The 27654-nt window shown below is 37.3% G+C and overlaps 1 protein-coding gene and 1 long non-coding RNA gene across 7 annotated transcripts in view; one reads left to right on the forward strand and one right to left on the reverse strand.

Annotated features, from left to right (window-relative positions):
• The first annotated feature begins 6777 nt into the window (after positions 1-6777).
• LOC115697598 (uncharacterized) lies at positions 6778-14922 on the forward strand. The gene is made up of 3 exons (XR_004007972.2): positions 6778-7263; positions 13816-13882; positions 14442-14922. It is a non-coding gene; the product is annotated as an uncharacterized LOC115697598 (long non-coding RNA).
• Positions 13872-27654, reverse strand: part of LOC115697575 (MADS-box transcription factor 27) — a 35348-nt gene continuing 21565 nt past the window's right edge. For 2 of the 6 annotated variants that reach the window (XM_030624648.2, XM_061106866.1), the window contains 5 exons: positions 27094-27155; positions 15181-15280; positions 15031-15072; positions 14849-14932; positions 14505-14726 (listed from right to left, as the gene is read on the reverse strand). In XM_030624648.2, the coding sequence (XP_030480508.1) occupies positions 14505-14726; positions 14849-14932; positions 15031-15072; positions 15181-15280; positions 27094-27155 (510 nt within the window). Of the gene's footprint in view, positions 14460-14504; positions 14933-15030; positions 15073-15180; positions 15281-27093; positions 27156-27654 lie in introns of those variants that run through there. The other 4 variants (XM_030624658.2, XM_061106865.1, XM_030624665.2 and 1 more) reach the window with 4 other exon arrangements.

Raw genomic sequence — 27654 nt, forward strand, 5'->3', positions numbered from 1 at the left:
GTGAGCTGCAATCAGAGGATGTGGTAGCTTCAGGGTCAGTGTTGCAAGGGCTACTTGGTTGACTGGAGGGACACTGTGATGGACTCGGAGGAGTTCATGTAGGGGGAAGTATTCTAGTGCAGAGGCACTACTGCATGGGTGGATCTGAATAGCGACAGTGGCACAGGGTCTTTGATCAAGTCCAAGAGTGGGTGTGCGAGATCATCACCAAGAGGGTGGTTCTACGGAGGTAGGGGGACAAGTGCAGACTTAGGATTCGGGAGAAGCTTGGGATAAGCTTAGGAGTCGAGATCAGGAGGATTTGCCTCCGGTCCGTCGATGAGGGCATCGACATGTTGAAGTGGGGGAGAATGTTACGTGCAGTCTATGATGGCATGTTACAAGCTAAGTGATGCCCACAAGTTGGCCAAGTGGTGGTCAAGTGGTGGCGCATGTTGTGGTGCATGCAGGTGGCATGCTGATGCTTAGTTTGTATGCAGTGGCATTTTCGTAAATATCTTCAATATTGTCCGGATCGGGACGGGACTTGGTATTCACCATTTATTTGGGTCTACAAATAGAATGGTGCAATCGGTTTGGCGAAACTAGGTGATTTGGTATATGGTGCTTCCCATATGTCTACAGAGCAAAAATCATTTATGTTCCTGGTAGAAGGCTAAAAGCTCAGAATGCTCTTTAAGGGGGTACTCTGGTGTCAGCTCTCCACCACCCCTTGCACCTTGGTGCTAAGTGAGCTACTACTAGCCAGTGGGGGCTAGTAGGGCGGGCATATGATGACCACGAGGGGACTCATATGTCTCCATGAGTTGGAGTACTCATGGACATTATCGGGCCGACCCGGTAGTGCGTCGAAGAATGCCGCCAGAGGTTCAATGGTACGTTTCCCGTGGCTTGCCGGTATGCCGCTTGCACGAGACGTCGCCTAGATCCTCCAAGAGACGTCGTGGTGCGCCTAGGCCACGAGTCTCAACACGAGATGACACGGGTAGTCATTCGTGGGCTAGTTTGCATACGCGCATGGGACGGATGCAACATGTTGGAAAGGGACAGAGGTCTAATGTATGCAACTGGTTTGGTGGCTTGTCTTGAGGGCCTACCAACATGCGTGGAGGCATGGCGCCTTGAGGATTGGTCCATGGACGTATGGGAGTCCTTGGGCGACGAGAGAGACTATTCAGACAGTATCGAATGGGGCATGATAGAGGCGTTGGCACGTTGACTTGGTGTTGGCATCTCGCCACACATGCTACCTTGGTCACGAGTGACAAGGTGAGCGTCAGTGTTGGGATTTGTCTTACCATGGTGGGAACCTATGGACAGTGCGAGTATCCTGGCTAGAGAGCCTCGATGCATGAATGCACTCATGGATGCTTGCGAGCATGACTCGGCGGGAGTTGTTCGAAAGACGGAAGTGTGCACGAGGCACACGGTCGCGCGAAAAATGAGCCCCTTTGTTACTCGGATGGTTGGAAGGCTGACCTTGGCTTAGAGAAGTCAAGGTGCCGCACGGGTGTTCCGCTGCCTGAAAAGGTGAGCCCGTGACACACAGCCAAGCCTTGGCCGAAAAGAGAGAGAAAAAAGAGAGTGTTTTCTTTGAAATTTTCTTTCTTTTCAACACTTAGTCAAATTTTGTAAAAAAATGGAGAATAAAACAAAGTCATTTATTTCAGCCACAAAACAATTAAAATAAACATTTAATTTCCAAATAAAAGTCACTAAAAGATAAAAAGTCATTGGGGCAAAAAGACCATTTTGCCCCTCCACCATAAAATCACATAAATCATACTAAAGGGGTATTTTTGGGACATTCTAAATTCCCGGCCATTCCCGACATTCCCAATGTCTAAAACCAGTCCCCAAAATACTAACATACTAAGTTGTGATTTCTACTGAGCCAAACGCCGAGTTCCAAAATACCGGACACCGGAAATGCGAAATATAAAAGCTACTGATGACATAATCATGCATTTCTGAATTCCATAAATAACAGTAATAATTTATTTAAATAGCTATAAATAATTTCATAATTTAAACATAAACAACTGCTAATTTCCAAATTAACTAAGCGGGCTTTACAAAAAGCATGCCACCAATAGGTGAAGTCTAACCCTGATTGTGCTAGAAGAGTTAATCCCATTTCTGTAACATGTCTATGTTTACGTTCAACCTTCCCATTTTGTTCACTGGTTTTAGGACAAGGATGTGTGAAAGAGATCCCTTGATCACTCGGAAACTTAGAAAATGGTATGTACTCTCCCCCCATTCGGCCTGAACTCTTCTGAACTCTTTTTATTGGCAAGTTAAATTGTTTTTCCACCATAGCCTTAAACTTTAAGAACACATCAAGAGCTTGGGACTTAAGTGTAAGGGGATAGATCCAAATAAACCTACTGAAATCATCAAGAAAATGGATATAATAACTATAACCATCTTTGGATTTGATGTGTGAGGGACCCCATAAGTCAGTGTGTATGAGTTCAAGGGGCTGTGAGGCATGGGAAATCGATATGGGAAAGGGTTGTTTGTGACTTTTGCCTAATTGGCATGCTTTGCAAAATGAAAGCTGGTTTATGGTGCCTGTGTGGGGTACAGTATGTAAGGCTTTATTTAAAATGGCATTCAAAGGATGCCCTAGCTTGTTATGCCAATTTGTAATATTGGATTTATGACTAACATTATTAACAGTAGGAGAGTAAGTAGACAGATCAACAACATCATCTTTATTCATAGTAACATTGTTACATGTGTATTTACTTATTACATTGTCATAAACAAAGTTACTAGAACAGATTAAAGCAGAGGGGTTACACACAGAGGCAAGTGGTTGTTTGAGAGTGGGTCTTGAGTATTCTTCAAGCACGTACAATCCATCCTTAAGTGTTCCCTTGAGCAGCACTTTCCCAGTGTGTTTGTCCTTGACAAAGCAACATGTTTTATGAAATTCAAGAAACACATAATTGTCACGAGTAAGTTGAGACACACTTACCAAATTCTTGGTAATTGAAGGGACATGAAGAACTGAGTTTAATTTGAGAGGTAAAGAGTTGAAAGACTGTAAAGAAGTTGATCCAATATGGGAAATGGATTGTTTCTTACCGTCTCCAACAACTAGACCTTCATGACCCGTGTATGTAGCAGTAGAATCCAGATTCTCAGTAGCTGAGGTGACATGATTTGTGGCACCGGTGTTCACGAACTAGCCAGAATCATCGCCAAAATCAGGCAAGAATGTAGTAGCATAGGCTTGGGGATCATACTCGACTTCATGCTCCATGAGATAGGCATGATGAGTGGACTGAGAATTGGTGGATGATTGATTGGTGGTGCCGGGTGTAACGTTCGTGCTAAGATGGCACGTTACAAGCTAAGTGATGCCCACAAGTTGGCCAAGTGGTGGTCAAGTGGTGGCGCATGTTGTGGTGCATGCAGGTGGCAGGTTGACACTTAGTTTGTATGCAGTGGCATTTTCGTAAATATCTTCAATATTGTTCGGAACGGGACTGGACTTGATATTCGCCATTTATTTGGGTCTACAAATAGAATGGTGTAATTAGTTTGGCGAAACTATGTGATATGGTTTACGGTTTGGCCGTATGTCTACAGAGCCAAAATCATGTATGTTCCTAGTAGAAGGCTAAAAGCTCAGAATGCTCTTTAAGGGGGTACTCTGGTGTCAGCTCTCCACCACCCCTTGTACCTTGGTGCTAAGTGAGCTACTACTAGTCAGTGGGGCTAGTAGGACCGGCATATGAGGACCACAAGAGGACTCATATGTCTCCATGAGTTGGAGTACTCATGGACATTATCGGGTCGACCCGATAGTGCGTTAGGAAGTCGCCAAAGGTTTACTGGTACGTTTCCCTTGGCTTGCCGGTATGCCGTTTGCACGGGACGTGGCTTAGATCCTCCAAGAGACGTTGTGGTGCGCCTTCGCCACGAGTCTCAACACGAGATGACACGGGTAGTCATTCATGGGCTAGCTTGCATGCACGCATGGGACGGATGCACCATGTTGGAAAGGGAAAGAGGTCTAATGTATGCAACTAGCTTGGTGGCTTGTCTCGAGGGCCTGCCAACATGCGTGGAGGCATGGTGCCTTGAGGATTGGTCCATGGACGTATGGGAGTCCTTGGGCAACGAGGGAGACTGTTCGGACAGTATCGAGTGGGACATGATAGAAGCGTTGGCACGTTGACTTGGTGTTAGCATCTTGCCACACATGCTACCTTGGTCACGAGTGACAAGGTGAGCGTCGGTGTTGGGATTTGTCTTACCATGGTGGGAACCTATGGACAGTGCGAGTATCTTGCCTAGAGAGCCTCGATGCATGAATGCACTCATGGATGCTTGGGAGCATAACTCGGCGGGAGTTGTTCAAGAGACGAAAGTGTGCACGAGGCACACGGTCACGCGAAAAATGAGCCCATTGTTACTCGGATGGTTGGAAGACTGACCTTGGCTTAGAGAAGTCAAGGTGCCGCACGGGTGTTCTGCTGCCTGAAAAGGTGAGCCCGTGACACCGAGCTTGGGAGGGACCCAATTTTTGTCGAAGCGATAATGGCATACTGGTGCAGTATGGCCGAATCGAAGATAGAGTTGACACAATGGTCGATTGTTCTGAGCTGGGCCATGATAACCACCTCTAGTGGAGTTCTTGGTTGCAGGAGGGCAATATGGAGTGTTTATTGAGCCAGAGACAACCATATTCGCTTGAAGCTTCATGCTGAGATCATCAACAGTATTATGATGATCGAGGCGACTTTCATGAGCAAGAAGGAGCGACTGAACTTCTTCAAATGTAAGATCATCACTACGCGCGGTGATGCCGGAGACGACAGAGTCGTATTCAGGGCCAAGACCGTTTAGGAGTTGTAAGATCAGATCTCGATCTTGAATGGGAGAGCCAGCGATAGCTAACGAATCAACAATAGTTTGAACTTTGTCACTGAAGTCAGAGATAGATTGTCCGCCCTTGCGAAGCGTGGAGAATTGGCTTTTGAGTTGGAGAAGACGAGCCTTTGACTAGCTTGAGAACCTCTGTTCTAAGGCTCGCCAAACAAAGTGAGATGTAGTGAAGTTGGCGACTGAGGCAAGCACAACTTCTGTCATAGAAGCACGCAACCAAGATAGGAGCAATTGATCTTGACGTTTCCATTGATTAAATATTCTCGCTTGAAACCAACTGAGCAGGTGGGGGAATACCTGCAAGAAGTATTTCATCAAGATCATGTCCTATCACAGTGGGAAGAACTTGTGATTTCCAAGACAAGAAGTTAGTGCGATCGAGTTTAATAGTAAGAGTAGAAGTGAGAGAATGAGAAAACGGATTGTTCATCTGGTTGGGACGATTGACGGCAGTATGAGTAAGGACCGTGTTGGTGGAAGGAGATCTGGGACGTAACGGATGGCTTGTTGACGAAGACTCCATTGAAGACGTTAGTCAAAGGCGACTGATACCATGTAAGATTTCAAGAGAAAAATCTTGAGAGCAGCAGAATGAAGAAGAAACAGAGATGAACAAATAGCAAAAAGCTTACTTTCTTTATTGATTAGAGGGGTATATATACAAAGTCATTAGAAGCTAAATAAACTTAACAAACTAACTTATAGTACAGTTAGAGCAACTAACTAACTACAACTTGTACACTTAGCTAACGGTAATAACAGTACTAACAATAAGCGACATATTTGATACATACAACTTGCTCCTATACATTACTTAAAAAAAAAAAAAAACTTGCTCCAATACATAAATTGATAAAAAAAATAATCATAGTTTAACATTGATACATAATTATAATTTAATATTTGTTTAAAAGAATATATACAATTTTGTTTTCTTTATGATTTATTATTATTTTTAGTATTAACATTAAATATAATGTAAACTTTTGACTATATATTTTTAAAAAAATTGTGGTTAGATAATAATACAATAATAAAACTAACATAAAAATAAATAAAAAAAAATAATTATTTAATGTTGATCTAAACAAGTACATAAATAAAATAAAAATGCATAGCATATGCTCTGAGTACACTAATACATAGAATATCTATTACGAGTGATGCATTGCTAAAATATATTTCATTTTATAAAAATTATTTAGTTCTTGATGTTAAAAATCTATTATCTAATTTCCCTAATGTTTGTGTATCTCATATTCGTTCAGATGCTAACCAAGCTGCTCATAATTTGGCTAAACAGGCGGTAACGATGGATACTGATTGTATTTAGTTAGGGGAGATTCCTCCTACAATATTTTCTGTTGTTGTAAATGACTCTTTGAATTTATAATTCTGTAGTGCTTTATTTTATTGTTTTTCATTATATTTAACAATCACATTATATAGGTAATAAATTAATAACAAAATATATTTATTTTGAATTTTCAAATAAAATAATAAAAGAGAATTTAATTAAGTGTTGATTTTTGTATCAAAATTTTATTTATAAAGTTAAAATTTTATACTAAATATAACACAACTTTTATTTATAGACATTCTATTTTTTTTTAATTTTTTTTTTGATAGAATAGAGACGTTCTAATTTTTTTTTTAAATTTTTTTGATAATTTAGAGACGTTCTAATATTTGATCATCTCTTTTTGAGAGTGGTATTATGGAAGAATGAGTAGTAGTATCCTTCTGGAACCATCTCTCTATAAAATATGCTCTATATCTCCCCATCCTCCATAAAAAGCAGATTATCATTAGGAAAACTGAAATAAAAAAGGATCACCTGTCTCTCTCACTCAATCCTTTTTTAAGTATATATATATATATATATATATATATATATATATATTCTCAACCTTTTCTTCTTCTTCTTTCTTTCTCTACAAATTTAATTTCATTCCAACATTCCATTGTTTGCTTTCACAATATCAAAGTTAAAAGACTGCTACTCTTTACAAGCATTACATTACAGTAGTAATCAAAAACATCTTCAAACCACAATTTCAACTACATTACATTACACTACTACTACTTGGTTTGGCATAAATAATACACGTCGTTGCAATTCTATACCCATTCTTTCTTTTTCTGTTTCGTACCAACATACTTCTTCCATACATATAGTTTTTTTTTTTAATTGATTTGAAAATAAAAAGCTCTAATTCAAAATCTATAATTATATATATATTTCTTTGACCAGGTTGGGCGGAGGTTGGATTGGAGGCCGCGGGCTTCAGATCTTGTTCGTGGGCGACGGGACTTGGACTGGTCGGCGAACTGCTGCTAGAGGTTTTCTTCAAAACTGTAAGAACAATTTGCAGGATTTTGTTATATTTGGTTTTTAAAATTTCTTTGCTATTGAATTCACTTGTTTTTCTGTTTTTGTGTTGATTTGTTCCCCGAAAAAAGAAATTCTTGAGAAAATTGAGGTTGATTTGAATTAGAGAAGGAAAGGAAGATAAATTTGTGAGAGAGAGAGAGAGAGAGAGAAGGTGAAGCAAAAACGAAAAAGAAAGAAAAATATAAGTTCAACTTAATTAACACTTTGCATGATTTGATCGTTTTTCTGATAATTTGGTTTATTTTAATATAATTTGTTTAAAGAAATCAGAGAAAACCTTTACTGGGACAAGTGTCGTTGAATTGAATTACATGAGAAAAGTCCACAGACACTAGAAAGAAACAACTAACTAGGTCTCACTCTGAGACTCAGTTTCGAACCTAAGACCTCCAGCCTTAGTTAACATGACCTTCTTCTTATGTAGTAATTGATAAGTTATGCATTTCTTTTTGTTTTATTAGTTGATTGAAATTGTAAAATCAATTCTAAATTAACAAGTTGTTTCTTGTAGAATTAAATAAATTACTTGTAATTATAATAAAAATAGTTTTTCTGGGTAGATGTGTGATCATCTTTCTTGCCTTTGTCTTTAAAACTACAATTGTTTCTGCAAAAGTAACAATTGTTTATACATTCCATGTTTCTGCAAAAGTAATAGCTCATAAGATTTGATACAAGCCTTGAAAATTTCAATTTCTCTTTCTGTTATGAACAGATGCTCTGGTTTCTTCTGTACTAGAAAGTAGCTCCTGTATGTATTCAATTCCGAAATTAGTTTGCAAGATGGTGATTAATAAATAAAAGAAAAAATGTAATCTATACTTATTAACAATAATATAGAAAATAATAAACAAGCTGGTGTTTTAATCCAAAATAGAAATATGATTCCAAATGATCTTATAGCAACAACCAAGCTATACTTTAGTCTTGTCATTATTTCCAATTTGAGCATATTTGCAAGTTTCGTTTCTTGGTGTTGTGGATTTTCATTATACTGTTTTTCAGAAAGTATGATAGTCTTTATGTCTTTACTATTCTGTCTTTGAACAAATAATAATTGTATTTTTCTTTCTTGAGATCATGTAGGTGTTTTCTTTTGTAGGATTTCTCATCACATGCTTTTCTTAGCTTTCGCTTTTAGAAAATTGACTATTTCTCAATTTCTATTCTTTTGTAAAAAGGAAAAATTCCCTGGGAGGGTCCCAGTATTTTGAACTTGGGAATGATTTTCTATTGTAAACACTATTTTTGATAACATTTGTTACTTTTGTCTAAAGAGTTTAAGTCTACGATTATACTTATTTTATCTGTATTATTTCTTCAATGAATCTTGGGCATAACAATTGGAGTCAATGCCATACTTTTGGCCCTTGTGGCTGTTTGACTCTAATTACATGTTTGACTTTATTTGTGTGGAGCTTGCACTAGAATAGCATTGCAATTCTTCGTAATTGTTTGTGTTTTTCTCGCAAATAAAATTGGAATCTGTTTGGAGTTAGAAGAATGTATTTTTTAAGTTTTGTAGGTTTAGAGCTAACTGATATATTGTTTAAGATCTTATTCACCATTTAGTAAGATCAATAACTACCGTATGTTTGTCTAATAAGAAAGATCTTGAGCAGGTGGTAGTTGAGGTCATTTTCTTTTCTCTTCAATTAGAACAAATCCATCAAGATTCATACTATATATTGTTTCAATTATAGTTTAAGGACGGCAATATTGTGCCATAAGGATTATAGGTTTGTGCCATAATGCACACTCAACACAAGTGGATTTTTTGACTGAAATCTTTCAATCATAGGATTAAGGGAGTATTTTATCTTAAAAGTCATTGGCTCGTTTTGAATTGATATTGAAGCAACTTATTGCTCACATTATTACCCTTTTAATCGGGTCAGGTATTACAAATTAGGGTGATAGGCCACATAATGCTTATGGGCTGAATTGTAAGGGACATGGGCTGTTGTTTTGAAGGCCTAGGGGCTGTAAGGGTTCAGGGAAAAATGGACCTGGTTGTAAGGGGTTAGATAATTACAGCCCATATTACTGTGAGCATTGCTATTACACACAAAAATTTATATCCAACATCACCTAGAGATAGCGCTTTACGAGTCGTTAGCTGTTTTTCATAATAATTGTTAAATTTAAATGTGGGACTTGAAATTAAATTGCACCAATAGTAGTATAACACCTCAAGTAGTGTTGGACACCTCAAGTAGTGTGGGACAATTCTCTATTACATTGGGTTAAGAGAGTTTGGACTAGTTTGCAACCCAATGAAATGTAGCATAGCCAAAGAGACTAATCAAAAGAAAAAAAGAGGGAGATGGAGGAAGACTAAACTGAAGGTTAGGAGAGATTTTCGTAATCAAAAGATTGGCAACTGGTCTGATTTTCAAGAGCTCGAATAAAAAAAATGGTTTTGAAAAAGGTCCAAACCTGAGAAGTGTAGAAGAAGACATTAGTGAAGATAACTAAAGAAAACTGAAGCAAAAAAAAAAGGAGAAAGTTCTTTGGTAAACGAAACATAATGAGAGGTAGAAGAGGATTGGGCATAATTGAGGGATTCTCTTGGGCCTCATGATGAGGCAAATGAAGGTTTGTATGCTGAAAATCAGTTCACAACCTCGAATAGTAGCTATTGAGATTAAGAATGGTAAGATTTTGAAGTTTCTAATCGGAAGATGATTTAGAGAAGTATTTTGATGATCTCTGCAGGCTTATGAACTCATAAGATATTGGTGGGGAAAGCTTTGAAATGGTTACCGAAAACGTGGACCATAAAAGAACCACATTAAGAGAATAATGAAAGGGAAAAATAAAAAGGAGGTAAAGGAAGATAACCAATGGGGAGAGATTGAGGGACATCGGTCTTAGATGGGACTACAAATTCTAGAGGTTTAGACAACTAAGGGAACTAAGAAGAATGTTAGTAGGGAGTTGGAAAACCTCACATTCAATGTCAACGACGTTGAGAGTAGGTCATAGATAACGAAGCAATTGGTTTTGAACATATGAGAGGAAGTGGCTTGACCTTTAAAAGAAGGGTAGTTAAGGAGGTGGTAAGATCAGTTCGGATGTGTTAGCCTTGCAAGAAATGAAAAGGGAGATTATATAGAGAAAACTTGTTGGAAATGTGGAAATCTAGATTTAAATAATGGGCATATCTCCCATTCCATCCATAAGAAGGTGAGGAGGTATTGTGGTGATTTGGGCTTCAAGGAAAACAAAGGTGATTGAATAAATTACATGGGCGGTCTTACACTATGTTTGGTAGGAGGGAGAAGTGGAGGGATGGAGAGGAGAGGAGGGAGAGAGGTGGGAGGAGATAACAAATCCCTTTGTTTGGGAAGAGGGATTGAAGGAGAGAAAGGAGAGGTGAGAGGATAGCAAATCCACTCAAATCTCTAATTTGTAATCCCTCTAATAATGGAAGGATGAGAACTCTCCTTCATCAATTATTGTAAATTACATTAATACCCTCAATAAATATTATTAAAAAATAATTATAATAATAAAATAGTAATTTTATAATTTAATAATTATCTATCTTTCAATTACTCCATCCTTCCTACCAAACAATATAAAAGGATTATTACTCTCCTCTCCCTCCTTTATATTCTCCATCCTTCATCAACTCTCCATCCATCCAACTCTCCCTCCTTCCTACCAAACATAGCCTTAATGTCAATCCTGTTGTAGGAAGAAGATGATGAAAATGGTGTTTCTTTTTGTGGTCTTGTCAGCTGTCGTTGGTGAGATCTATTTAAGGATTGTTGGTGCGTCCATAGAAATGGTGCATGGGTGGAGATTTTGATGTTGTAAGGAACACATAAAAAATTTAGTAGTGGAAAAAACACAAGGAGTATGAGATTATTCCATGATCTAATCAAGGAACTTCCTCTAAAAGACTAGATTAAACCACGACCAATGTACATGGTAAAATTAATTTAGGAACTTCCTCTAAAAGACTAGATTAAACCATGACCAATGTACATGGTAAAATTTGAGAGTTTCCAACATGTAGTAGGCTGGATAGATTCTTGATTACTCAATAGTGAGAAGGGAGGTTTCATTTGTTAGGTAATCTTTGCAGGTTAGGGCTATCTCCGATCATCTTCAAGTGATGATTGATACTATTGCCAAAGGTGTGGTATGAATCAGGAGGAACATTGGAAAGTGTTGTTAGGCATTGGTTTAAGGCTCTGATGCAATCACTTAGGTAGAACTTACTCCTAAAAGCTAGCCTAAGAGAGGAGGGCCAAGTAATTATATACTACTAACCAATCCCATACTTGGTCAATCAATGTAGGAACCTAACAGTACACCTCCCTTTAGAGTTGACATCTATGACGGCACACTCTACAATGACCTACTCTGCGTTGGCCCATTCTAGGCTTAATCCACAGGTTGGCCCTTCCATATGTCCTCTTTTGCAATGTCGGTCCAATTTGAGGGTCATGACTCCGATAACACTTGATACAACCACTTGGGTAGAACTTACTCCCAAAAGTCTAAGAGAGGAGGGTACCCAAGTAGTTATATACTACTAACCCCATGATCAATATATGGGATCCTAACAAGCTTAAATTCCCATAGACTCGGAAACCTTGGGCCACTGGGAGGTCTCCTCGTCGAGTAGTCTAGGCCAAAAATTCGCAAAAAAAATAATAATAATAATTTAGAGGATCGAGCTGTTAGATATAGCCTGAGTTACTATGAGCCAAGGATGGTGATGACAATTCAAGGCTCTTAGAAGGGCAACAAATTTTATTTCCTAAATTGAGAAAATGATGGACCATTTTAGATTTGGCAAATGAAATAGAAAATGAGGCAGTTAGCTTTTATAAATTCTTATACAAATCGACTCAAACGAATTTTGTGGGCTTTGAAGGGTTAGAATGAAGCATAATATCCTAATATTGCACTAGAGTGGCTAAAAAGACCTTTTATTGTGGAAGAGACTAGAAGAAGCCATTTTTGAGTGCACTGGAGATAAGGCTTCAGAACCTGATGGTTCTACGTTGGTTGTCTATAAGGATAACTAGGAGGTGTTAAAAAGAATTTGTTTAAAGTATTTGCCTAGTCAAAAGTTGACTTTGAAAAGGCAAATGATATGAGCTTAAGATTCAATGGGAACTCCTGCTGATTGTCAGAAGTTGTTGATGTTTTATGTTAGAGGAAGCAAGGAATGGCAAATTCTCTGGGTCACTGCTGCATCAGCTCTTAAATGGGGCTTATGGTTGGAAAGGAAAAAGAGGATTTTTGAAAAACAAGGCAGCGTATGTGGACAGTACACATCATCCCTTGTTTTGTTGTCACTGTTTTTTTATATTGCCTTTTTTAAGCTGGTGATACCTGTGGTTTTTCCACATCCTTATATTTTTCTTTTAAATTAATACAAGGCAGTATTGTTTCAAAAAAGAAAAAAAAGTTACCTTTTTGTATAAGTCATTGAAATTTAATCAAGACTTGGGTGTAGACTGTAGAGGGATGTATAGTTATTTGGGCTTACTGATTGTGTGGAACATTTCTTAAATAACAAATATCTGAGAATTAGTCATCCCAATGTTGACAAAAATAATGGTAAAAGAAAGCAATGTGAAAGTTAAGACTGAGCAATGATGATGCTAGGATGGGATTTGACCAACCTTCTTGATGATGCTAGAATGTGATTTGACCAACCTTCTTGAATTGTAAGCTCTATTTTGGTAACAAGTACCCATCTTTGCGATTTTGCCTGGGCAGGGATTTGTAATTTATCCTCAGGCTCATAATCTTATTATTCTCATGTTTTTTATATATGAAAATTAGTTATTATTAGTAACTCTATGTGTAGATTTATGAAGTTTCTTAGTCACACTTGTCCTGATTTATTCATGCCAGTTCTGTTTTAAGTAAAACCCAATCTTAAATTGCAGCATGGTGTTGTCTTCTTCCTCTTTGGAAACCCAAGCTGGAAAAGTAAATTTCCTATCTTTCAATCTTTCTTAAGACTCTCTGTTCTAGAGAATGGGAAATGTGAAGTTTAATACCTTTGTTCAATTCTTGTTTCTGCTCTCATTTATTTTGAAGATATCTTTGCCTTAGCTTTTGCTGGTAATTGAAGCTTCAATCTTTAAATTAGGTTTCTGTACATATTTCCTTCTGTGATACAAATAAAGCTACCAACAAAACTGATTGCTAGCATGTCCGTTTAGTGTATACCTGGGTTAGCTTGGACTTTGTAGTTCTCTTTGGTAATTATAATTTGTTCCCCCATGGCTTGGACTACTTTGCAATAATGACACTGTTGTATTAAATGATAGATATATGGAATATTTTATTAGCTATGCTCGTGGTAAAATTTATGCTATTTAGCACAAAAGCAATGTAGTTTTTTAGTTTCTGCTAGGAAATGATTTAAAAAGTTTGAAGTCATATATTCTGTTTGTCTAAATTTTGTTTATGCTTGTTTATTTACTGTGTCTATGATGTATTTCATCCGAACATAATGCCAATGTTGTCCAATACAGATAATCTCTATGCAATGAAATCAGTTTCACAGGTTGTGTATGCTACTTAAGGGCCAGAATAAACAAGGTACATACATACTTCATGAACCCAATCAACTTTATCTAAACTAAAATTCATTAGTTTATATGCTTACATGTTTCAATTTGTTATCAATTAGCATTGTTTCGTTTTCCCTCAATTAATTTTCTCAAATAATAGCTGCTATATTTATACATCTGGTTACAAGAGTATGTTTCCATAAGAATGCATTTAGCAACCCTTAAGCTATACTTATCAATATGTATATATTTTTTGAAAGCTCAAGCTAGTTCTCCATTCTCAAGGATAATGAAAGATGAAACGATTATTAAAATGTTCAATCACATGAAGAATTCAAATGCACATTTAGTGCAACTTTAATTATTCTGTTATGTCTAACTTTTACCTTTACATAAGTGGCTGGTGTCTTTAGTCACAAGATCACAACAGACCTGTTACATTGTTGCTTGTTTCAAACCAAAGTCTTTTAATCGATTGGTCTGTTCTCTTGTATCACCTCATGCAGTAGAAGCATAATCTTGTAACTATAGTCTTGTTGATAGAAATTTAGTAAGCCACCTTACACCAGCTGATGATTTTCTGCCAGTGTTAATGCAGTTGTAATCTGCTGCAACATCCAGGAGTAAGTTTGGGATACAAGTATTGCTAATCATGATTCATTGTATAGTTTTATGGAGGAATCATACCCCAATTTCGTAGTTCTTGCTGGTGGTTCATAGTTTTGTTGTTGCGGCTGGCTAAGCTGGAGATCAATTTGCTTCATTGACATCCCTTGTTCCATACCTAGACCGTGTGATTCCTCTCTCATCCCCAAATCTTCTGTCAGTAGAGGAATTCTATTTGCTTCATTGACATCCCTCGTTCCATAGACCTAGTAGGTGAAATGTTTCCACTGAGGGTTGCTATAAAACATCTCACTACTTTATTTAAGAATCTTAGAGAGATTTTTATGTTTTCACAATTAATGTTTGTCTTAATTGTTTAAATGAATACCTTCTCATACAATTCCATGTTTTCTTGGCGAATTAGGTTTACCTTCTTATATAGATCAATGTTTTCTTGGTGAATGAGGTTCCCCTGCATAGCAAGATGAAAATTCAGTTTTTTAATATAAAGAGATGAGGTTAAATAAGCTATTTAGTTTAAAAATCAGTAATCCTTGTTTTGGGATTGACCTTTTTGTTCAGCTCTTGTATTTCATGCATCAAAATTTGGTCCTACAAAAGTTTTTATTGAACCAACAAACATGTAAGTACCATTGGCATGCATTGTAGAAGTATTAGCATTTAGATAGTATGCAATTGCTTGGTATTAGAACTTCATACTTTCTTCATACGAACACCACGTAGACTCATTTCCAGTTGATTTTCTAGATTCTGTAATTCCTTCACATTCAATCCAGAGAGTTCTTCACCCATCATTTGCCTGTTTTTAATCATATTGGAATGTTAGCTAGGATCTGACTTACATATTAGAATTCAAGTTTTTGTAGAAACCCTCATTTTGTTCTATGATGCTAAAGTAGTTTGACTTTTATTGCTCAGAATATTCATTCATTGGTAACTTGCATATTATGTTGTTGAGTAATGATATGTGCACATTGCACTTAAACATTGCACACAGTGACATGATAGTTTTTAAAACGTTTATTTAAATCGGGACTCAATGTATGTAATGTTTGGGTGCATATTTTCAGTGTACTTACCATTACTCGATGTTGTTATTTTTGTGTTGTGTGTTTTGTGACCAACTTGAAGATTTTGGTATCACAAAACCGTTGCTTTGATTCTAGGAGTAAGTTCTTATGTGTTTAATCAAGGATTAAACTATTGATAATATGGTGATAAACATATAAGTGGGATTTCAATAATTGATAAAGACTAAAGAGAAGGACAAATATTTGTGATAATTCTCATAAATAATAAATAAACATTTCCTTTTATATTATATTATTATTGTAATAATGTAATTAGAAAATATCAGCATATTCAACTTAGAGTCAACAAAGATTTTTTTTTGTGTTTAGACTTGATATAAAAGATTTCTCTATAAAATCAGAATATTGATATTTCATTAGATATCAATATTGTCAACCTTGGTTTTAGCAAAGGTATTAGAGTTAGTACCTTCTAGTGGGACCAATCTCACAAAGTGAGCGACATAAATCACCTACGAGGTCAAAATGTCATTCAAGTAGTTATAATTACTACCTAGTCGATACAACATTCTCACCATTTACTTTATAGAGCCATTGTCTAGGATGATCAACTCTGGACTCCTCACTTCACACAAGTGCCCCTTTTATATTATGTTGTCATGTTTCCTATTCCGCAACAACATTTGAATTTTCGGTATCATGAAAGCATTGTTTAAATTGTAGGGTACTCTTATGGTAGTCCTCCTATTTGGATCACTTATTCTTGCCTTAGGAATATGAATGTGTCAGGTGTGAGTATCCTAGCTAGAAAGCTGGGCCAGTTTCCTAACAATTTTGCATAGCTAGTATGACAGTAGATTGGGATTTTACTATGAGCACCGGGGATGTTTAAGGATTATGCTGAGTATTGTATAACTGGGTGTTCTTAATTTTTTTTTTTTGAAAAAGAGAAAGAGACTGCTTCTCTTATACTAGCCCCTCCCCATTATGTATTAAGAACCTCACTTGTGGCGGAGGAATACCTTGTTAAACAAAAGTTTAGTACAAAATAGCAGAAAGTAAAATCACAAAACAAAACAGAACAAATCATCAGGTCTTTTTACATCACCAGACTCCACTCCCTACACAAGTCTAGGAAGGAAATATTCTCAAAATGTTTCGTTCTAAAGACCCATGTCACTGTCCAAAATCTGACTCCCTCCCAAACATTCTCCGTTGATTTCTTAATTCCTTCGAAGATTCTGCTATTTCTCTCATTCCAAACATCACACAAAATGACCAATAGTGCAGTCCTCAACAACTTTACTCTCCTTTTGCCACCTAACGACTTATTCAACAACACTTGAGACACTAACTAAGGCATCACCCAAACCATCTTGAATTCTTTGTAGAACGAAGACCGGATTTTTTCAGTGTAAGTACATTCTAAGAACAAATGTTCTATGGTTTCACTACTAGACTTGCAGCAAACACACCTGTCAGGAGACAAGGCCATATATGGTCTTCTCTTTTGCATAATTGCATGCACATTTGCTTTTCTCAAAGCCACCAACTAGGCAAATACCTTAACTTTAGCTGGTACATTACCTTTTGAAGTAAACCATTGAAAAGCAGATTTACATGAGAAAGAACCTCCATATTCTGGCTTCCAACCTCTACTATTAACTAACACCTGTGCCAAATTCACATGTTCCATACGCTGTTGCAACCCGAGTAGACTAGGAACTTCACATTTTGGTGGGTTTGAGTCAAGTATTATTAAACTATGATCGGACACCAATCTCACGACCATCTCTTGTCTAACATAATGATAGATTATGTTCCACTTGTTGGCGAACAAGAATCTATCCAATCTACTAAAAATGGGTTTCACTCTAAAATTTGACCAATTAAATCACCATTATTCAGTTCGGGACCAATTAATCGTAATTCCCGCACTAGTTCATCAAAAATCTTCATACTCGTAGTGCATGAAATGCTATTCAATTTTTCTTGGACACTTCTAACCACATTAAAATCACTCTCGTTTCATCATGACTCTCCACACAATGAACTGAGACCATCTAAAGCTCATCTCTTAAATCAAGTCTTGCTTTATAAGAGCATGGCCCATAAATACCTGAAAACCGTGGAGGTTCTTTTCCTTTTGCTTGAATCAAAAGTGAAATAGAGAATTCCCCACCATTGAATCAAACACTGTGATGCTTCTAGTATCCCAAATCATCAGTGTGCCCCTGACTTCTCGATAGATGGAAAAAGAATCCATGCTTTAAACTGAGATTTCCAAATGCTTCCAATAAATTTTTTACGTACCACTTCCTTTTTAACTTCTTGTAGAATTGCTATATTCGGATTGAACTTATACATTGTTTGCCATAATAGCCCTTCTCTTCTCCTTGTCCCTACTACCTCTTATATTCCAGGTGAGAAATTTCATTGGAATTTTTTGTCCAACTTTGATTTTTTGAGACTTTTATCATAGTTAATGTTAGAAGTCAATTTTTTCAACTCCTTACATTTTCTTTTAGCTACTAGCTCTTTGCTAGCTCTTTCGCCTCACTTCTAGCCATTACTTCCTCTTTAATAATTAATTCCATCCCCATCGCGGCCATGGAATCAAATACCTTCGGCCATGAGGATAATGAGGGTTCCTTTACACTTGAATCTAGGGCTGTTCATCGAAACTGGAAAATTGCGGTTTAAATCCAGACCACGACAATCTGATCTACTGTAGATCGTAACTGGGAAAACTGTTATTGGTGGTCTGGTTAATCCAGACCGTTTACTGCATAATGGTTCGGTTGCAGTTCGTAATAAATAGTTAATGGTTAAAACGGATTGGACTGTTTATAATAAATAATTGATTTATATATATCTTATATATGACTATATGCATAATTTTGAATTTTTTTGTGTGTCAAGTTTTTTATTGCATGAATTTTAGATTTTTATGTTATGTTTGACTTTTGAGAATGTTTTTATATAGTTATTTATATGTTATAGATTTATTACTTAACATGTTAAATATATATTTTGAAAAATAAAATTAAAAACTTAGTAAAAATAATACAATTACTTAAAAAATATGAATAATTATAAATTCCATTTAAACTATGGTTTCGAATCAAACCACACCGTTCTTAATGGTTTGGTTTGAGAAATTTATTAGTCTGGTTTGGTTTCCAATATTTAAAAAACCATTATACTAGTTTGGTTCAAAAATTATGAAAGTCCAGACGAAACCAATTCATGATCACCCCTACTTAAATCCCCACCAATGCTACACGTCCCTCCAGCCATCATAGTGTCTTTCTCGATCCACAATTCTTTGATATCGCCTAATATGTCAACATATGTTTCACCAATCCCTTCAGAGTAGTCGTCACATTCTGCATTTGAACCATCATTTTTGGGAAAGTATTCACCGATTTCCTCCTCTCGAGGATCTTCATCTTCTTCCAATTCATCAAATTGAAAATCCCTGAAGGTTTTCATGATAGTTTCCTCTCGGTTTGGGCATATTAACTTCCTTTTCCTTGGGTAGACTTTCAATTGTTCGTTTTCAAAAAACTCTTTTGGTTCTATCTTCTCTGAATTATGCAGAACTGATGATCCTATTTCTTGTATCAGTTCTTCAAACTCTGCCCGAAAATTGATGGCTGCATCCCTAAAATTTGCACGTTTCTTAGGTCGAATCCTTCTTAGGCAGCGATCAAGAAAATCGTGAATTATTTAGACTGGATTCTTTTTTTCCACCAAGGCCAGCTTGTTATTAATAGGGCCCATAACTTCTCTTCTCAATGCCTTAAAAGGCCTCCTACCAATCTGGACTCTTCCTAACCTTTTTCACTTGCCGACAACCCCAATTCCACCGCAATCATGGGCTTAAAGCCAAGTCTTAAACTTTTACTCTTTTGGGCCAAAATAATACTGTAAGGCCCATTGTGTATATATTAATTTCGGCCCAAATCGGTTTGACCCAATCCCGACCTTCTCATTGAGTTTTTCTTGGTATTAATAAATCCATCAGGACATCGACCCATAATATGTCTAGGGCCAAAGAAATAACATCTCCTTTTTCCATATAATTACATGTGCCATTAATATTGAGAGAAAACCTAGTCCTGTGATTTTTAAACAATTGTGGTCCATTCTGATACACACCAGAAGTGTATCGAACCAAACCAAAAAGATGCAAGGAAAATATAAGAAAAATGTATATAGAGAAATAGAGTATTTATTGAAAATAAGAAATTGCCCAGGATATTTGAGAGACCCGGTTTCTCTCCTAGAGCTACTGCTCTATTACGAATCGAAAGCCTGACCCTCCTCACATTCTCTTCTCTAAGCTAATCACAAAAACAGAAACAAATAATTCCAATTAAATCATAAGGCAAAAAAAATCATAAACTTCCCTGAATAACTCATCTCAATTAGTGCAAGATCTTCTAGCATAGGTATAACAAATTGGAGGCTTATCATTACCCGCTGCCCAAACTTTCACCTTATCCTCAAGGTGGAATTGAGGGAATTGCTGTAGCAATTTGTTGTAGTTTTCCTAAGTAGCTTCAAACATTGGCAGGTCCTTCCATAAGATTAAGACCTCCATTTCCCCCATTCCATCAGATTGAGTGTTTCGTACACCAAAAACTTCAGCTGGCTCAACTATCATCTCCAAATCAGGACTGAGTTGTGGTGGCAGTAATGAAGAAGAATGAGTCACCCCATGAGCACGCTGCAATTGTGAAACATGGAACACGGGATGCACCGAGGAAGTGGCTGGTAGCAAGCTATAGGCAACAGCCCCTATTCGTGCCAAAACATCAAATGGTCCATAAAAATGAGGTGACAGTTTCTCATTGCGTCGAGAAGCCAAGGATTTCTGACGATAAGGTTTGAGCTTGGCAAACACCTTTTCACCAACTGCAAATTGTTCAGCCTTTCTCGTTTTATCTGCCACATCCTTCATTTTCTGTTGAGCTCGAAGCAAGTGCATTTTAAGGTCATCTAGCTGCGCATGTCGCTCTTCTAACATTTCATCCATCGAAGACACTGGAGTCGCATTCTTTCGGTAACAAAGAAGCGCGGGAGGATCACGCCCATATAATAGTTTAAATAGAGTGTGCTTGGATACCAATACTCAGCCCAAGCTAGCCAACACATCTAAGCTCGTGGCTGATCTGACGCATAACAGCGTAAGTCTCCAAACAACAATTCACAACTTCTGTTTACCCATCAGTTTGGGGATGATATGCAGTGCTATGTCGAAGTTTCGTACCTTGCAACTTAAAGAGCTCTTGCCAAAAGTGATTCATGAAAACCTTGTCCCTGTTTGAAATTATTGAACTAGGAATGCCGAGAAGTCGGACCACCTCTTTTAAAAACACTTCAGCAACACTACGGGCAGTAAAAGAATGCTTCAGTGGTATGAAATGAGTGTATTTACTCAATCTATCCACCGCCACCATTGTAGTGTCCATGCCATGCGAATGGGGCAACCCTTCTATGAAATCCAGTCAAATTCATCCCAAACCAGCGAGGGTAATGCTATAGGCTGCAACGAACCTGCGGGAGAAGTATTCATAGTCTTATGTTTCTGGCACACTTCACATTCTCGTACCTTATCATCCACCACTTTTCTCATTCCCACCCAATAAAAATTAGAAGCAATCTTATAAAATGTTTTATTCTCACCTGAATGTCCACCCAAATGAGAATTGTGGTATTCTCGCAAAATAGTAGGAATCTTACATTAATTTCCCATGTCCAAAGAAGACCCAGTTGCCCTCGACCTCTCCTGTGTAAATCAGCAACCATTCTGGTCAAAAATGGATCCTGTTGCACTTCATGTTGCACTGCTACCCAGTCAATACCTTGAGAAACAAGTAGATTTTTAAATTCAGTGGTTGGTGAACTCGTGATAAAGCATCGGAAACTCGGTTTTCCGTCCCTGGCTTGTACTAAATCTCAAATTGTACCCCATGAGCTTAACCATCCAACATTGGTATTCTAGGGCAACAATACATTATTCGAGTAGGAACTTTAAACTTTGCTGATCAGTCCGCACTACAAACTTTCTTCCCAACAAATATGGCCTCCATTTTTGGATTGCAAATATGCCATCAATTCCTTTTCATAAATAGGCTTCAACCTTGCTTGCTGTCCCAAAACTTGACTGTAATAAGACACGGGCCGCTAGTTTTGCATCAAAACATCCCCGACGCCATATCCTAACGCATTAGTTTCCACTACAAAGGGTTGGTCAAAATCGGGCAGAGCCAATATAGGCACCATGGTCATAGCTTGCTTAAGTGCTATAAAAGCGATAGTTGCAGCATCATTCCATCCAAATTTGTCCTTCTTCAATTGCTCTGTCAATGGCCATGCCATTTCACTATACCCTTTAACAAATTTGCGGTAACAACCTGTTAAGCCAAGAAACCTCGTAACTCCCTGATGTTCTTGGGTTCAGGCCACTCTAACATAATTCAATTTTTGACGAGCAAATGAACATTTTTTGAGATTAGCGTAAAGCTTGTGTTTGGACAAGAGTTGAACTTTGGAAAGGTGTTGCACCCGATCGCTTAAGCTGTTATTATACACCAAAATGTCATAAAAAAATACTAAGACAAATTGACGGAGATGGGGATGAAATACCTCATTCATCAATGACTGGAAGGTTGTCTAGGCATTAGTAAGACCAAATGTCATTAGTAGAAACTCATAATGTCCATCATGAGTTCGAAAAGCCGTCTTAGGCACATTGGAAGGTTTCACTCTAATTTGGTGATATCCCGATTTCAAATCGAGCTTCGAAAAGATAGTGGCTCCATGGAGTTCATCCAATAGCTCATCAATAACAGGAATTGGAAACTTCTCTGGCACTGTCTCACGGTTCAATTCACGGTAGTCCACACAAAACCGCCAGCTCCCATCCTTTTTGCGAACTAACAACACCGGACTAGAGAACGGGCTGACGCTCGGTTGAACAATGCCGGTAGCTAACATCTCCTTCACTAATTGTTCAATGACATCCTTTTAGGCTTGTGCATACCGGTATGGACGGACACTTATTGGCGATGTACCTTCTTGTAAGAAGATAGAATGCTTGTGGCCCCGAAGTGGTGAAAGTCCGGTTGGCATTTCAAAGATTTTTTTGGCCTCACTCAAAACTTCTTTAATTTCATTAGGTATTTCATCATTCCCGTTCTCAATGGAGGCAGCCCCAAGTTCAATAATTAATCCATGACTCTCTCGTTTAATTGTTTGCATCATAGCTTTTAAGGACACAAGAGTCCTATGTAAAGTTGGGTCTCCCTGTAAACTTACTGCTGTGTTTCCCACCATGAATTTCATAGAGTGAGTCTTCCAGTTTATGTGAGTCACACCCATAGTTTCCAACCACTGTATACCCAAAATTATATTAGTATTGCCCAAATACAACACTTTAGGGAGTGACACCCCTTACATATGCATCGAGTCTATGTTGATTGTCCCCCTTACATATGCCTCGAGTCTCAGTTGATTGTCCCGCACCCAATACAACACCGTAGGGAGTTGTGGCTGTGATAGGCAGCTGCAAAGTTCGTATTAGAACATTCGAGATAAAATTATGAGTCGTCCCACTATCAATGAGAACCACCACCGACTGAGAACTAACGTGTCCCTGTAATTTTAAAGTTTTTGGGATGTCAAACCAATAACAGAATTAAGGGAAACCTCTACGACTTGATTTTCCAGTTTGGTGTCTTCTTCTTCAACAACCTCGTCCAAGTCATCTATGTTTCATTCTCTTTATTCATTGAATTCTTGAACAATAATGACCTAGAGTTCAGTTTTTTTGCACCGATGACCAGGGGAAAACTTTTCATCACATTTGAAACATAATCCCCGAGCCTTCTTATGCTGAATTTCAGTCTCCGTGGGCTGTCAAAATCCATTCCTAGCTGGCTGACCTTCATCTTTGAAATTTGTTGAACTTGGAACGAAGCTACTTTCACCACTTCTAGTCAGCCCTCCCTGGAATCGTGAAACAGAGCTTTGTATAACAGATTTTTGCTTTTGTTGGGCCAACAACTTTAATTCCACCTTTTGGGCTAATTCCATAACATGTTCCAGCCCATTTGGGGCCATTACGGTTACTTCATACCTTATTTTTGAATTCAGCCCATTAATAAAAGAAGATTCTAATATTTGTTCTGAAATTCCTTCTAAAGAAGAGGCAATCAACTCAAACCTCTTACAATATTCACGTACGGTAGCTTCTTGTTTGAGGGCAAGGAATTTTCGATACATTGATTCAACGAGCAGAGGTTGAAACCTCTGAATCATTTGCATCTTCAAGTCCTCCCAATTGAAAAATGGTCGTCGACGATGTTCCCGTTGAAACCAAATCAAAGCCTCTCCCTCCAAGCTATTTACAGCAGTTTTCAAACACTCTTGATTTGTCATACGATGAATGGAAAAATATCGTTCAGCTTTCAATAGCCATTCGTCTGGGTTGTTGCTGTCGAACGTAGAAAGTTCAATCCAGCGAGGCCTAATATCCCATCGTGGGTTACCTGGTTGTTGCGAGTCCCACTATTGTTTCCACGACTTCCCTCAACATACACGGACACTCCCTTAATCATGAACGGACGACCAGGTGCCATAAGTCGGGCGCCACCATCAGCTGCCATTTTTTTTCCAGTTGCCGACGCCTGGTCCTGCTCCTCCTCTATGGGCGCCTTGTGCCGCTCCTCCTGGCTCTGTAGAAAATCATCTAACCGCTGTACCAGGGTAGTGATTCCATTTTCCAGCAGAGGTAATTTTTTTATTTCTTCCTTCATTGTTCCCAGATCTTTTTGTACCGCAACTACTAAACCTTCTACAACTTCCATTCGAGTCATACCCGGTCCCGGTCGGTGCTCTGATACTAAATGATACGCACCAGAAGTGTATCGAACCAAACCAAAAAGATGCAAGGAAAATATAAGAAGAATGTACATAGAGAAACAAAGAGTATTGAAAATAAGAAATTGCCCAAGATATTCGAGAGACCTTGTTTCTCTCCAAGAACTACTGCTCTATTACAAATTAAAGGTTTGACCCTCCTCACATTCTCCTCTATTTTAATTCTTTAAACTTTCCAAACAAAGCTAATCACAAAAACAAAAACAAATAATTCCAATTAAATCATAAGGCAAAACAAATCATCAACTTTCCTAAATAACTCATCTCAATTAGTGTGAGATCTTCTAGCATAGGTATAACGAATTGGTGGCTTATCACATTCATGTTTTGCAAAAGACGATTAAAAACTTGCTGAAGGCCAACCGACTCCCTCGCTTCTCACACTGTTATTTTGGTAATAACAACCTCGTGCGTTTCAATAATGGTGTGGCAGCTATCATCCTCAGGACTTTAGTTGTCATCAAGAGCCATTAATTGCCTTCCACCACCATTCTTGATTTCCACATCTTGCCCTTGCCGAGTTCAACAATCATAGTCACGTCGACCGACAGTATGGCCTCCATCGCCTGAGACTTTGATGTAATGGAAAAGCATCGTCAATAGGCCCATTGTTCACTCCCCCATTCTCCTCCTCTTTTGCGTCTTTTCCCATAACATTAACAGTGACTGCTTCATCTTCCATAGCCATTTTTTTTTGGCGTACTCACTGTCCTGGAACCAACAAATATTGAAATATCCATGAAATCTATAACTAACATCATTAAGTTTGAACAGGCTAAGCTCAAACACAATATCTTCATGATGTAAAGCTATAGATTCAGGGACAAAACCATACTCATCACTCATCAACTAAAGTCTTAAATGAGACAAAATATTAGATTCGGCAGTGTCTTTATCCACGTCGAGCAGCCCTCCACATAAGGCTCCTATCTTCCTGAACATTTTCATGTTCCAAAGGTTCAAAGTTAAACCTTTTCTTCTAATCCAAGAGCCTCTGCAATCAACCTTCACATTTTTTCTCTGCTCTTCCCAGCTCCAATGGATGAAAGACACTACTGTGTTGGCCCCCAGTACATTTAACTAATGAATTCCAATCAGCTCCTCTTTTTCCTTCTCATCTTTGCACCAAATCATTGTTCTATCATCAAAAAGTTGGCTGACTTCTAACTTTCTACCCAATTCTCTCGATAACTTATAGAAAATAGCACTCCATGCCACGACTATTGTCTCTAATTTCTAAACCTTCAATATTACAAGTTACCTGCGCTGATTGCGGATGTGAGCATCGTAAATTCTGAAGTGATTTTAATCTCTATGTCAAAAAAAAAAAAGAAAAAAAAAGAAAATTACAAGTTACGTGCATTATTTCTATTCTATTGCTCTTTCTGGGTTTGTAGTTAATAGTGCTTATCATCTTTATCTGGTAAACTGTTGCCTATGTGTAATTGTTAGAATCCCACATCAACTACATATGGGTGTAGTTAATGTTCTATAATCAGTTGGGCATCCTCCTCTCACAGGGCTAGCCTATTGGGACTGTGGTGGTTGTAACACTAATGGCATTGATGTAATAATGTTAGGCAAGCTGTCAGTTATTAACAGATTGTACATGGCTGTATTTATCAACTATTTTGTTATGCGTCAGTCCTAACTTACTAGCTTAGTCTTGTATTTAAAGAGCTTCAACTCTCTTGAATCAGTAATGAGAAATGCATGTTCAATTCATTCTTTCTCTCGTTTACAATTCTCAACAAATAACTATACCTGCCTCATTGTTGAGTTGGAGAGTAATCGGTTACCTTTTGTATTGAACTTAGTGATAGCTTCTGTTAATTCTGAGTGTTGCTTGTTCACTCTGTGATGACTCTTCATCATTACATTGTATAAGTTTATCAAATCTAATCTCATTAAATTGAAATTTCAGCAACTAGAAAGTTTTGATTTTCTTTTTCTTTATCTTACAAGGAACTACATGTAGAGGACACATAGATCCTTGATATTCAATTTAAACATACGAACAAATATTTAACAATTGAAATCACAGCCTTTTGTTTGAAATAAATAGCTCCTCAATCATGGATTTCCTTATTGGTGTTTGGTATCAATATGTGAAGAACTACTATAAAATCCACCTAATTTTGAAGATAAAACAAATGTTTTCTTGATTTACCACTATTTTATCATAACCTTTTATAGCCAATCTTGGACATCTGTGGCTGGATACATGTTCTTTGAGATAATGAATATGTAGTCATAGATGACTAATCTATATTTTAATTTTCACATGATAGGGCTGAAGTGATTGAAAGAATTATGTCAGGACGTAACTAAAAAGTTATTTTTTATGTTGACAATCCTTCTTAAAAATTTAAATTAGTACAGTTATAATCTATTAGCTGTGTTGTTGTTTGTGAAGGACAGTGTAGCAACATTTTTAGGGTAGTGTCTGAGCTAGCCCCAGTAATTGATAAATTTGATTCATTTGAGCTTGTAACTAGCTAGTAGGGCAACAAGATAATTCAAACTCTCGAGTCTCGAATGGTTAGTCTTTCATCTCCTTGCTGTATTTTCTCTAATATCCTTATTTCTTGAACGATAGCTCATGTTAAAATGAATTGACTATACATACCGGTGATTTTCTTGCAAGCTTTGTAATTGTTGCCTTAACATTGCTGCTTCCCTTTGCCAAAACTATTCAAAACACACATTATTGATGAATATTATCACAAGAATAAGCAATACATATTGGTATTGTAAAAATAAACAAACAACTTATTTTGAGAACAATACTTTCCCTTTAAGTTGTTACTAGTTGAATGTGAAATGCCATCATGAAAATATTAATCAAAATGAAAGTGTTTTATCTGTTCATGTAAATATTTACTGTCGGTGCAATGTCAAATTCATTATCTTTAGCAATAGTAAGAATTTGACCCCTGAAATCAACTTTAGAGGTGCAATCACATTATCAAAATATCTAATAGAAGATTAGGATTCTTGGCGGATTGGAACTCAATATATTTGTCCTGTTTTGTTATTTATTTTTTCTTTTCTTTAGCTACTAGAGACTTTTGTTGGATCTTTTCTATATTAAGCAGAAGTCATATTCTCTATGAGAAAATGAATCTTTATTCATCATTTTTTATTCTGCGTTCGACTTCTAAATTAGACATGTCATGGCTTACAATGT

Source organism: Cannabis sativa, chromosome X, assembly GCF_029168945.1.
Source record: "Cannabis sativa cultivar Pink pepper isolate KNU-18-1 chromosome X, ASM2916894v1, whole genome shotgun sequence".
NCBI lineage: Eukaryota > Viridiplantae > Streptophyta > Magnoliopsida > Rosales > Cannabaceae > Cannabis > Cannabis sativa.